General features: G+C 36.0%; 1 protein-coding gene across 14 annotated transcripts in view; it reads right to left on the reverse strand.

Moving 5' to 3' along the window:
- Nucleotides 1–14,643, reverse strand: part of PPFIA2 (PTPRF interacting protein alpha 2) — a 293,070-nt gene that overhangs the window by 66,939 nt on the left and 211,488 nt on the right. For all 14 annotated transcript variants that reach the window (XM_059471825.1, XM_059471822.1, XM_059471811.1 and 11 more), the window contains one exon: nucleotides 7,620–7,736. In XM_059471825.1, coding sequence (XP_059327808.1) covers nucleotides 7,620–7,736 — 117 coding nt within the window. The remainder of the gene's footprint in view (nucleotides 1–7,619; nucleotides 7,737–14,643) is intronic.

The following is a 14,643-nucleotide window of genomic DNA, read 5'->3' on the forward strand; positions in this document are numbered from 1 at the left end:
TCCTGAGAAGTTTCCTATGGAATAAGCTGGAAGGACAGAACTGCAGCATCTTCTCTATCATCAGTTTTATGAATAATGTCCATGTTTGATTGTTTTTCTTGTTCGTTCTCTTGCTGAATTTTTTTAATCTGGTTGAAATTTTTTGTTTCCTGGTATTTATGGAGCTTCTAGTTGTGGATGCTGTCCATCAATTTCAACACCTTGCAATTAATAAATCAATTACAATGTTGTTGCTTTATAATAATTACAATCCTTTGTAAATAAACTATTAGTTGAATGTTTGAAACAATGAAATTGAATGGATATCTGCTAATTATTACCTGAAGCACTACAAGAGAACTTTTCAGAAAAGCACACTCAAAAAAAAAGTTTCAAAATAGACATTCTTAACTATCATATCCCTATACTACCCCAAATGGCCAAAAATGAAAGAAATAGTGTCAAATTGGGGTGGTGGAAAAGAAAGTACTGGAAGTAATCTGAACTAATGAGGAAACCTTTAAAGAAGGAATGATAAAGAAAACTTTATAACTGGTCAAAACATTCTAGCAGAGAAAAAAAAATGTACATGGTGCCTAGATCTGTCTTAGAAGTTAATCATCCAGATGAAATTTTCAACAAATTTTAGGATGCTGTTTATCAAAAGTGGTCATGAAAAAGCTACACATGGCCACACTCCTTAAGTTCAACTAGTTCTCAGGAAATAATCTAAGACCAATGGCTACTTCTCCTCGACTAAAGAAATGTGACAAGCAGCTCACATGCTTCAATGCTTTGAGGGTTTTTTGCTAACTGGTTTACCCAACATAAATAGTCCATCTGTTTCTATCACATTTACTTATTGAGGCTTCAATGCTGCAGAAGTGGCATCATCACAAAATTCCCCCCTCATCTTTCCTGCCTTCTACAGACGTGGCAGGTGCACACAGCTGCAGTGTGTGCTCACTGCTGCACACACTGGGAGGCCTCTGGCCTCTGCTCCTGCCCCTTTCCACAGCTTTCTCAGCCACACGAGAAATCTGGATGGCACTGGACTGAAAGGATCAAGAGAAGTGTAAGACATCTTTCCTTGTGCTAGGTAAGAGCAAACAAAGGTTTATGAGCAATGACATCTCTACCCAGCAATGCAGCACTTGCATCCCTCCTCTCATGGGAAGAATGAGGGAAAGAGCAACAGCAAGAGGATGCCTGTTGTGGGTTTTTGTAAGCTAGGATTTTTTTTTGCCTTTTTTTCTGTTACATCAGCATATCACCACACTAGACAAGTAACTGATATTGCATAAAAAACATGGTTATTACTGTGGGTTTTAAATATACTCTTACTTCATAAAGAAAGCCTTTACACTCACTCAAATATAGTCAAACAAGATCAGAGGAGAAACAAAAAGGATGGAATAATCACCAAGTAAGTCTGATGACAATGATGGTACTAACTATAACAGATGACACACTGCATAGACAGGGATGAGGGGATAATAGGGATTAAACAAGAAATATCTGGGGGGAGAAGTAAAATTTTAATTTCTTAAGGTGTGTGGAAAAGGAAGAGAAAAGTAAATGTTCCCTAGCACTGAAAAGAATGAAAAGGAAAATAACATTGCTGGAACATGATTTTCTTTCTTTCAAGATCCAAAAAGCACGGCAGTAAGACAATCTGCTGTTCACATAGGAGTGTCAGCAGGGACAAGGACTGCAAATTGGAGCATTACAAATAACCATAAATCCCCCCTATATTGCTGCTGCTCTCTACATGAGATAATAAAAGGGAAAGCAGCTGCAGACTAGGTTACTAGGAAAAAAAAACAGAAGAAAATGAATAAAGTGTAAAAGGAACACCATGAGAAATTGTAAATTAAGGCTAATCTGGAATACTGTAGTCTTTGTTAATCTAACTCATACTGCCATTTCAATTAAACAGTAGCAAAATAACACTGGAGGCAAACTAACTGGAGTTACACATAAGGTAAAATAATTAAAAAACCCAAAGGACCAGTAGGGACACCAGTTTACAGAAGTTTGCAAAAGAAATGGTAAAATTGTCCCAGGTTATACAGCAAAGTTCTTTTCCATTTTATTCTGTAGAAAGAACTTATGTTCAACTAAGTATGTTGAAAACATACATGAAAACATACATGAAAACTACATGAAAACCTAATTTTTAAAAAGGAAATCCCAAGAACAGTAAAAAAGCACCTATAGGTGCTATTTCCTCTCCAGCTGTAAAACATCTGACACAAAATATCTGGTCTAAATACTATCCACGAGTAATTACTTACATATTTTGTGCTACACTTTAACCACAGAGAGTGGTGAGGAGGAAACCAATAAGATCTCATGAGGTTATTTGTGAACAACCTGCAGCAGAGACAGGACTCATTAATGTGACAGAACTCCTCATTTGTGCCTCTTAGTTTTGGTTGTACAAGCACAGGTGATTCACAGGATGTCCATATGCACAAGCATTTCCATGTCAGAGAACTAAATTAAATTCTGTCTAACCATAAGGTACCTTTGATTAATGAAAATAATCTAAAAATTCAGAATTCTGGTCTCAGAACTCCTAGAACAAGTATTTTCATGGTGTAAACTTTGGGGTTTTGTGTGTATGTGTATTCTCCCTTTTTATTTGTGATTTTGTTTATTTAAACCCTAAAATGGTCCTCACATGGAAATCTGGAAAATTTTGTCCCAACTCCTGAGAGAAAAGAAGTTTTTTTTTTTTTTATTATTTTTAGCTTTGTATTGATGGAGATGCTCCTTTCAGCTTAGAAAAGCCGGTCATGAAGGCCACATCATCAAGGAAGAGACAGAAATACAGGTTACTTCAAAAGTCAAATAAACTTCTCTGAATTCTATAGCATGGGAATATAAAACAGTAAGTAAAGTAGCAACCAAGTTAAATTATAAAGGTCATTTACTTTTATGAAAGCAAGTGTAAAAATCAATGCTGCAAACAGTAAGACTTACTGATGCTGTTTGAGATGTAAGAATAAATAACCACAATAAGAGGATGCTTTTTACTATAGTATAGAGTTCTTCCACCCCATTCCATTAAAATGCCTCATGCAAAACATTCAAAGAAAGTGATACTAACAGAGACACCTTGCTATGCAATAGACCAAAACCAAAGGAAAACTAAACAAGCATGATCATCATCCATGTAACCAGCACACAAACCAGAGTGTGCAAAGCTATACCAAAACCAGTAGCATTAAACCTAAGCTGTCACAGTCATTTCTAAGTGGTTGATTGCCTCTGTACTTAAAAGTTATTCTACTTCTCTAGGTTGTTTCACACATTTTGGTCTGTGCCAGGCAGTAATCTGGTCATTAGAGGTCTCCTCTTCAATTACTCTGAATTAATCTGAAAGCTATCAATTACAATATTCTCTCAACTGAAATTTTTCTTCCCTACCCCACTACTGGTGTAAAAATAGCTACCTTCTCTAGCACTTTCCTCTCTAAACATCCTCACTTTAGTGATCTTTCTACTTAGCCATCAAAAGACTCCTAGTTTTGTTACTAATATAAAGATCTAGAATGTCTGTTTCCTGATCAGCTTTCAGCTCTTATTCATCTTTCTGATGCCTGTGATCATCTGTCCCACTTTAGTTCTTTTGCAAAATAAGGGATGGGAGGGTGTTCACTTGATGGGTGGGCATTTTTTCTTCGTGTTGCTGGTCCCTTCCAAAATGCCTGCCTGTTTCTCTTTTACAGTATTAGCAGACTTTCTCAGCTCTCAAAGACAGAAATCAGTTACTGCTCCTTTATTTTGAGGGCTATCTAGCTGTTCCAACCAAACTACACACACAAAATCAATTCTCATTTGCTTTGACTAGCACCTTTTTTTTAGTAGCCTCCCCATTCTACCATTAGAAATTATCTCCTGGCAACTCCTTGCAGTAAATCAGCCAGCAAAGGTCAGTCAGCCTTGCTGACAGCTACCACCGTACTTGAACATGTAGTAGCATATAGGGGTTTCTACTCGGTAAAAAGGAAAAGAAATTTGTATGAATGCAAGGGACACTAATTTATAGGAAACAAGCAAAGAACTGTTTTCTTGAAAAAGATCTGAGAAGTCTATTGATTTATCATTTAAATTATGCATAAGTAATGCAGCTCTGTATGCTACAGTGTGGGGCACTAAGTATTCATAGTCATGCAGCCAAACTAAACTATTGAGCAGAACAGTACTTACAAAACACTTGCCTAGACTCTTTCTGAAAGAACACTGCATACTGTCCTTAGATTCATGAAGGCTTCCAATCCCAGCCACAGCTTTTACCCATGTTTCCTTTCACCCAATACTCCTCACCTCCCCAGGTGTGTCAAGCCATCAACATTCATTAAGTCCCCCTCAGCACATGATTCTTCAATTAGCTTCATCAATATTATTCCAGAAAGATATAATTTAAAAAACAGAAAGATATCCACACTTACTGTAAATAAACTCATAATCTGCTAATCAAATGTATTTTGTATTATTTCTCTAATGTAGAAAGTAAAGGCTTTGGGGCAAGAATCACAGCTCCCAATATTTGTTATACATCACATTTATACATAAGTCCTTCCTTCACTCCTTTCTCTGCCATTTCACTGTGCTGTCAGTTGAAAGATTTTTTTATTTATTCATTCAAAACAAAGGTGTGTATGTGATATAAACTTTTTTCAGTAAAAGCTGAAACTGGAAGTTTTCTGCAGATTTCTATTAATCATACAAAAACTTGCATCTGAAAATCCAAAAATAATCAAGTCCAAAACCCAGAACAGATTCTGACGATTATTCTGAAAGACATTTGCTACTTTTATAAATAGTATTTAGATTTGCACTCTGAACATTTTAGCTCACTGTGTTTGCCTTGGCAAAACACCTTTTACTCCTACAGAATACAATGCCTACAATTTTTATCAATGTTTTCACAGATTTTTACATTCATAACTTACTGATTTAATTTGAACATTTGATTTAATTATTGTAATATGTTAGTGTTATGAGTAACAAGAAAAAACCATGATTCTTAAATAAGCTCAATGTGACAGCCAGAGGTTTTTTATAAAGAAAAATAGACCCAGCTGTTTAGCTCTTGCAAAAAGTAAGTATATAAGGCTCTGAATTCTTCATAAAATGTAGCATCTGGTCTTCATGGCACCAGAAATACCAGGCTGTTTCACCTCTCCTGGTCTATGTATCTGCTTCCTTTTGTATCTGGTATTGTTTTGAAGGGAATTGCCAATTTCTGTTGGTAAAACTGCCCTTACTATAGGTAGGACCAGTGTGCTTCCAAGGACAAAACCCTGATTTACACTTCACTTAAATACTTAGCTTTTGTGGCTGCAGTGTAACAGAAATTCATGCTGAACTGGAGTTCTCAAGCAGAAAACTTTTTGATACAGCCATGGCATCTTTGAAATGGATGCAGTCATAGTCAATGGATGTAGTCAATAGTCATTTCTCAGGGTAATTAATCTCTGATAAAACTCCACTGACATCAAAAGAACTATTGCAATGCTTTTTTAATATCTGAATTATAATGTGTGGAACCTAATTTAGGAATATTCTCCATTATGAGAGGGAAACAAGCAAAATACAATTACAGCTCAAATGGTGGACATTTAAGGTGTACAACTTCAGAAGATCTCCTCTTTTTCAAAACAACTTTAATGCTTCTTAATTCATATGATCCTTTCTAAAAATACTGTTTTACTGAATAATTCAACTTTCATGGTTCTTGAGGAAACTGAAATAAATATCAGTAGCAAACAATGAATTTACGTGAAAACAAACTCCTTATTCCCAGTATCTTATTTTTGGCTGTTCAGTCCCACCATTGCAGCATCCCTAGATTTCCTAATTCCTTCATTCACTTTCTTCCCTTTTCCCTTTATTCACTGAGAACTCTCTCTTTCCTGGCTTTTACCTGTGGGGCAATCAGGCAATTGTCCTTAGAGATTCAGTAAAGGATCTGGATGGCAGCAAGCCAGACCTAAGTAGGAGAATATCTGATAACAGAAATGGTTGCATCTTAATTCAAATGCCTCAGCAGGTGATCTTTGTCAGGTGTTCTTTAAAACAATTTTCCAAAGTCCTTTAAAGCTCTTTGTGCAAGTTGGCCTCTTTGCAAGTTTCCATATTTTCTAGCTTTTAAGTTTCTCTTTCCTAAATAATAACGAATTGATGATGGCTACCAATGTAAATGCAGAAAGGTAGAGAGCAGCTAGTGCAGAGGACGTGAATTAGAGTGCACTGGTTGATCTGGTGTCAATACAGACTCCTCATACTACCCAGTATGCTTTCATTACCATAAGGAGCAAAAACCTTTATTTCAGCTTAACCCAACCAACCTAAATTGTTTTTATTAGGAAGCACAGATGTTTTCTGGACATAATATTCTAGAAACATTCAATTAAAAAAATGATGATAACGATATGTTATATTGGATTTCATTCCTCTCATGAGTGTTGAACTATGCAGCCTTCTTAAGGATGGATGGTCTTATTCCTACTTCTGCTTGTAAGCAGCGAACCCAATAGCTCACATCAGAAGACATGGCTTGCAAAGAAAGTGGGAAATCAGAGATTTTTCAACAGTGTAGTTGGATTTAAAAGCACAACTGAGAGGGGTGAACACTGTTTATAAAAATTTCACAGATGTGTCTCTAAATAAGGTTTTGCAAAAAGGGAAGTGTTTTTTGCATTTGTTTACTGTGTGTTTCTCAACCATATATATTACTCAAAGGAAAAACACATAAACTGCAAACTGTGTAAAATTAATGCCTGCACTGTGAGTGCTCCATAGTAAATTGGATTGACTATAAAATAAATAATGATGACAGCTATTTTTTCTAAGTATGATTTATGCCACTGTTCATCATATGGCGTTACACAAAAATGCACAATTAGAGATCCAAGCAGCAGCTCTACTGATTTCAGCTGTCTGTCAAATGTTATGTTACGCTATCATTTTAATTTATTAATTCTGAAGCAAGAGAGGAAGATGCTCAATTTGGTTTTTATCAATGTGGAAATCTAAGGCTAAGGAGAAAACCTTTTTTACTAAATCAGTGTCTACATTTTGCTGTCTCTCAGCATTAAGCAGCAAATACTTGGCCTGAATTCTACATACCTATTTCCTACCGAAGGAGTCCTATGTACCGAAGGAGTTCTGTACAAACATGGACAGAAATTGGAAGAATATCTATAGCAGGATAGAGCAAAATTACTTTTTCTAGTTTTTGTGTCTCTGTTACCCCCTTAGGGTCTCTCTTTTTTCAGGAATGTTTGCATACACAGCTTTCCACATATACATGCCAGTGCACCTTGCTATTCTCTATGTAGCATATATCAGCAGCATATAATACTCATAATTGTAGCATAATGCAAAAAATTCCAAGAAAAGTTAGTTACAAGCTATGGATCTAACTCAATACCCTATCAAAGAGCAAGGACCTGCCAATTTGCATTTGTTTTCCATTTAAACAAGCTCATTTTTTTCATATTGGTTTCAGTAGGCAGACAATACTCTAAATGGACATCCCATAAAATATTCACATTACTAAAATCTAAAGCCTGATTATTTATCATATGGATTGTTAGATTTAATGACAACTAACATTTTTATACCTTTTCATGAACCTTTTGCCCTGGCTCCATTCCTTCAATATGCTCTGACTCAGCAGACCCTTCCCCAGCTGCCATTTTCCTTTGAATGTGTGCATTTTGTTCACGCAAAGCTACAATCTGCAAAAGAAAGAAAATAAGTGGTAAATATACATAAGAAACCAGAAAAACACTGAGCAGGCAATTTTAAAAGTCTATCAACAATTCAATTCTATCTATGTTGGCCACTCGTAGTATTTGCAAAATTCATTCATTATATGCAGAGAGGCTTAAAACCCAAACATACTAATGATATCTTAAGGCCATTAAGGATACAAAGGACAAATGACATGACAGTCAACACTGTCTTATCTTCTATCCTGCTTTTGTGGTAGGACACTTTTTTTTAGCTTGAAAGATGAAACAGCAGTTAGCCATTGATGTTTTTTAACACTGTGAGAACAAGACTTACTCTTTTATATAGAATTCAATGAATGCCAAACTTGTGCTACGGGAAAACAGTACCAAGGGCTATGAATCAAACCCAGGTGGTGTAAAATAAAGTGCTAGTTTTCTATCAGTCTCCCATCTGTTCGTAACAGCAACATACATTTTACGTGGTTTTTGTCAAGAAAAGCATGCACGTTAACACCCTCTACTACTCATTGACTCTTTTAGGACATATAAAAGTAGGTTTTATTGTAATTTAAAATATTGGTTATTTATTGGTAATGCTACTAAAATTCCCATGCAGCTACTGGAAAATGTTTTCTCTCTGGCTTTGTAGCTTACTCTCAGGCAATAATCAGCATAGAAAGATTTAGGTCCTAATTTTTTTTTTTACATTGTATACTACAACAAGCTGGAAGATCTGACTAATATGAACAATAAATTATGTTAAATTGCACAGTTAGGTATCTCTGTATTGTTCTGCTTTTATGAGCACATACAGTAAATGTTTTACCTGATGAATAACATTATGTATTAAACACAATAGAACACTGGTAGGATGCCATTTTTGGAAAGCTGGTGTAAGTTTAAAGACTTCTGCCACTATATTTTGTCTGCATAGGTCCTGAGTCAGAAACACCCTAAAAGACTGTCCTGTCCTAGAATACAAAGGCATGGGGTAGGAGGGAGAATTCTAGGTAGTACTACCTGGTAACCACATGCAGCAGCCAAGATTTTGTGCAACATTTATTAAATCAAATTAAGTTAAATTTAGTTCCAATTGACATCAAGATAAACTTACTTTGATGTGAATAATTTAATTTAAATTTGAAACTTTTTTTTCAAATCTGTTTGTTATATTTAAGTGCTTATTTAAAGACCATTTTAATCACTCTGACCAAAATTTGAGATGTAAGAGCACCACTTTAAACACGTCTTCCTTAATATAAATGTTGAAAATTGCTGTAATATGAGATTCTGATGAGTAGGCTGATTCACTGCTCACTAAAAATTCCAAGGTACAGCCTCTGTAGAAGTCATATACTCGCCCTGATTTCACTGCCAAGACCAAGACTTGAAAGCAACATTTAATCCAAGCAATTATAGGAAACTACAAAAGTGGGAATTAAAACTGTCTGAGACAATCTGTGTCTTTGGGGGTTGTACAAATACACTGAACTTTAAAACACTTTGCTTAAATAAGTGAATTACATCTGTCTCAAGTAACAGAAAAAGAACAGATTACTGGTGTAATCTCATTAGCATAGTCTTGCTTTTTACACAATCAGTAATTCAGTATTTGTGGTTTGTCTTTTGAATAGCTTCACTCACTTATTTTCCTTTATGGTTCAAATAGTTCTCAAATCAAAACTACTGAAACTGTGGCTTCCACCAAACAAAATTAGCCATCAATTAGTGCTAAAAGATACTTCCAGGTAGACTAAGTGAGATACTTCAACAGACATATTATAAAATTTTGATTGATGTAGAGCAAGTAAACATAATGTTAAAAAATGTAAAATCATGGGATATATTAATTGACAGGCATCAATATAGCTGGCTTTTTCATATGATAATCTTTTGTTGATCCATTAAAAAGCAGCCATCACTATGCCCTCATCTTGAATTACCACCTGTATCTACACAAATCCTTAACAGCCCTTAAGCTGAATAAGAATACTCTTTAAACAGTAGTGCAAAACATTGCAATTTTATAATGTATTGGAAGAGTTTAATTTTTCTTAGCCTCCATGGGTCTTTAGGTACCACCACTTTCAAAGTAAGTAAATAAATAAGAAAAAAATCAATTGTCCCTTTTAGATGACAAGCAAATAAAGTAATACAATATTGTGTATCATTATTTGGAGGGATTTTCTTGATTTTTCAATGCTTGGGAACAAACACTTTGCCAAAAATCCATCATTGTTAAATATTACTGTTTCAATGATTTTATTACTGTAATGAATGCACAACAAATATTTACAGGAACAACAAAGAGTTTGAAGTCTGGCACATTGCAGAAGTTTCAGCTCTTGCATAGTCAGATAACAGATCTAAACTGTGAAGAAACACACAGCTAAATTGTTTTCATACTTGTTCTATTCTTGATTTGATGAATATATTAGGGCAAAATAAATGCTCCTAAGGAAGCATGGAAATTCTTCAGTGTCTTACAAACAAAGATAAAGTTTTGCTTTTCACTTTGTTGAAGAAAAAGTTTTAATTGCTATCATACTCCTTTTTATTACATTCTACTGATTTAACTTTCAATAATGTGCAAGTTTTTTGCAAATGTGCTCATTTAATCACTGAACCATTTGTGTAACCTTTTAAACAGGTTGCCAAAACATGAAAGACAGGTTGATGATCTGAGTGAAGAGACAGATGACTAAATTTTTCCTAGATAGACTCCAAAATCTCTTAAATTCTAATGATCATTACAACAGCACACAGCAATAATAGCAGAGATCTAGGTAAGCAAATGAATTTTCAATGCAGATAAAATTTTGTAATATTATTTCTGAGAAATGCCTGTCTGTTCTGCTGATGTTTTTATGTTTATGACATCCAACTAAAAATATCTAGGACAAAACATGTCCATAGACAGCTTTCCAAGTACCTCCATACTATCTGAGCTCTAACGTTAAATTCCTACTGGTTTCCATGCTATGTTCTTGGTTTTAGAAAGTAAAAGGATTCTTTAGGCTGGCATCATAGCTGCTGAAAACAAATCAAAATACCCCCCTCCCACTCCTATGCCCCAAGACAGATTAATAGAAAATAAATGGGGATAAATATCATTAATCTATTTAGGATTGTTGCACCCAAAATGGAACACTGAAGTCCAAATTCCAAGGGAATAAAATAGGATCAAATACATCACATTTTTGTCCTTATCAGCTTCCGCTTGTGAATCTCAAATGATTATATTCTATTTCTACAATCACAAACATTATTTTCCTATTTACCCACTTGATCTGGACCACAGTAGCACCTTTCATTGTGACTCTAATCAAGAGCAGCATTTCAAGTTTTTCCCCAGTGGAGTCTAAAGAAAGTCTACATTTGGCTCTCTGCTTTCCTTGCCAAGCTTGTTCAGCAGAACTGAAAAGTTCTTTTTTTTTTTTTTTTTTAATTGAGAAAAATGAAGAAATCATTGTCAGTTTAAGAATAAAATGTAGAGTGTTACTTTTCTAGTTGGACCTTTCTAACTTTTGTAGCTTAAGTCCATGAAAACACCCCCTAATCTAAAAATATTCCTTCAGCTTATTCTCTTGTTACAGGCATATTAATCTTCAACATTCTTCTTGCTTTTGAATGTTGGTTTTATGACTCAAAAGGCACATCAAAACCATAAAGAATTTCTATTGATTTTGATTCTATCTTCCAGATGTCAAAGGTACTACAGAACAAATGGCACAGTTTCAGAAGCCCTACTCTGTCATAACAATTCTGAACATAAGCTTACACAAATTCTGCCTTTCTGTCTCAACTAATGAATAATTTCAATGATCCTAAAGCCCAGCTTTTTGATTCTTAAATTTTGGTAAAAACCTCCACTATAATATCCATGTAAATTCCATCTAAATTAGCAGAATTTGTGTCCACTATCTACAGACACCATTGAATCATGTTTTTTTTAAATGAAGTTAGGATTCATCAATTCAAACTCAAGACTTGAACTCATCTTCATTTCCATAAATGGCCAAATCTACATATCATGCCTGTACATTTAATAGCATGAATTCAGGTGTTAAGGGAATATTGATTTCAAATATTAAAATACAGCATAGAACAGAGGATGAATACATAAGCCATTACTGACCTGAAGAAGTCCCTCATCAGACACAAAATGAGGCAGGAAAAGCACTACACTACATGTTTACTTTGGGTGTATTGCAAATTAATTAATTTAAAATTATTTGATAGGTTGAGATCAGAATACATTTCTAAACATACAAAATCCTAAATGACCAGGTACCTCTGCTGCTAAAATTTGTTTGAATGGCCATTTTTTACCTCATTACAGTTTCAGTCTTCAGGCAATTACGTGTTCTAGGAATACTTAATGTACTTTTCTACACAGTGATAAGACTGTAGCAGGATGCCCTTAAACTGAAGGAGGGCAGGTTTAGCTTAGATCTTAAGCAGAAATTCTTTACTTCTTATAAGGTACTGGTGCCTCATCACTTTATGAACAGATTGCCCAGAGAGACTGTGGCTCTCCATCCCTGGAGGTGTTCAAGACCAGGCTGGATGAGGCTCTGAGTGACCTGGTGCAGTAGAAGGCATTCCTGCCTGTGGCAGGGGACTTGGAACTTTAAGGTCCCTTCCAACTCAAACCTTTCTATGATTCTGAGATTCTATAAAAGCAATGAAACTATTTTAAGCTTTTGAAAAGCTGTTTTTCCATAAACTTTTCCTACCTTAAACCACCGAGTTTGTTTATGTCATCTTCCAACATTGAAACAAATCTCAGTAGGGTTCAGTATTGTGGTCAAATGAAACTGCACAGGACTGAAGATTGGCTACATACACAGCATTTCAGAGAGACAGACCACAAGATGCTCCTCAGGGTATCATAAATAGCACATTCTGATTTCATGAACAAAACTCATAGATCCACACAAAGTCTTTGGAAACAGCAAACAAAAAGGAATCTCCATAAAGATTACTTTAGTTTTGCAATGCTTTAGTTTTTCCATTCAGAAATACAGATTCTGAGCTTTACAACCAGGTATGTTTAAAAGAGCAAATAAAGAATTTGGGATCTATTTTCACAATATCTAGGAGTTAATATAACTATGGAACATACAGCATTGTAATCAACATTAGCTATACTTCAAGGGAACAAAATAAAAGAAAAAATTATTTTCAATCTGAAAAAAAAAATAAGTTTGGGAGGCAGGGAATGAAATCATCAGCCCTAACAATGCATTTTGGGCTCACTTTGGGGGAAAAAAAAAATATTTATTTTCTTTAAACTTATCACTTTGTCTTTTCTCCCCATTCGATGACATAAACCAAAAAGATTCAGTCAATTTTCAAGCTTTTTTTGGTGCTTTTTTAGCACAAATGTCACTTTTAAACTAAAGACTGACAACCTCTCAGCTAGGTTTATTTTCTATTTGCCTGGAATTTCAGTGTACTTTATTACTATTTAGGGGTGAGATTTCTAGAAACTATACACAATTGAGTCCTTTAATACCTGTCCTAAAATATCAAGAAAAATATTTATTTATTAAAATAAAAAAAACTTTGTGAATTATGAGTAATACACATCTTCAACATATTTACATAATTTTCCCTTTTTGAGATTTATGATCTTCTATTAATATTGCTGTTTAGCTTTCATTGTTATGGAGAAATAATAATTATGGTGAAATCATCTCATGAGGGAGCCTTGAAGATCAGACAATAGTAGAAAATCAGACAGTAATGAAAATAAATCTTGTATGTTTGTGGGTAGGTAGCACACTGAACTCCAGCCTCCAGTTACACATCTTTTACAGCTTAAGTCTTTATCTCCTATGCTCCAAATCCTGTCAAAGACAGCTAAAACCTCTTGCTTCTGCAGCTTCTGGCATATGTTGGTTATTTTATCCTTACAATCTTGACATTGGCACTGCTCTCTGCAATCCTGCTTGTATGGTGGAGAGCACGTTCAGACCCTGCTTTCACGTTGCTGAAGCACACATAATGAATGACAACATGCAAAAATGACTGCAAATGCTCTGAGTCTGCTGCAGATTGCTGATTTTAAATGGAAAACATGGAAATGCTAATCCCATGGTCCTTTACTGCTGATGGCCTGTGCTTGTGGTGACTATTGACAAGGTCCTGCCTATCAGTGTTTTATCAACACGCCCCTGCAGGTCCCTGGCAAAGATATGATTAACAGTAAAGAATCATTTTGTCTCGCAGTCCTATATTGCAAGTCAAATTCTTGCAATGAAAGTGGTGTTGGTGGCAGGGCTGCTGCACTGGTGATGGCCCTGGGGCACTGCACAGCTGTGGCACTCAGCTGGCTGCAGCAGGGCACTGCACAGCTGTGGCACTCAGCTGGCTGCAGCAGGGCACTCATTGCACAGCTGTGGCACTCAGCTGGCTGCAGCAGGGCACTCATTGCACAGCTGTGGCACTCAGCTGGCTGCAGCAGGGCACTCATTGCACAGCTGTGGCACTCAGCTGGCTGCAGCAGGGCATTCATTGCACAGCTGTGGCACTCAGCTGGCTGCAGCAGGGCATTATACAGCTGTGGCACTCAGCTGGCTGCAGCAGGGGCATTGTACAGCTGTGGCACTCAGCTGGCTGCAGCAGGGCACTGTACAGCTGTGGCACTCAGCTGGCTGCAGCAGGGGCATTGTACAGCTGTGGCACTCAGCTGGCTGCAGCAGGGCACTGCACAGCTGTGGAACTCAGCTGGCTGCAGCAGGGCACTGACCGACTGCAGCACCTCCTGCACCATCTGAGCTCTGACTGCATCTGAAATGTCTGGGTCAGCAGGCATTTTTGTGCTTTGAAAGTAGTAATACACTAACATTTGAGGCTGGTAATAAGGCAGTAGGGTTTGTTAGCCTCCTTTGCTTCATTAAGA

Source organism: Ammospiza nelsoni, chromosome 5 (assembly GCF_027579445.1).
Source record: "Ammospiza nelsoni isolate bAmmNel1 chromosome 5, bAmmNel1.pri, whole genome shotgun sequence".
NCBI lineage: Eukaryota > Metazoa > Chordata > Aves > Passeriformes > Passerellidae > Ammospiza > Ammospiza nelsoni.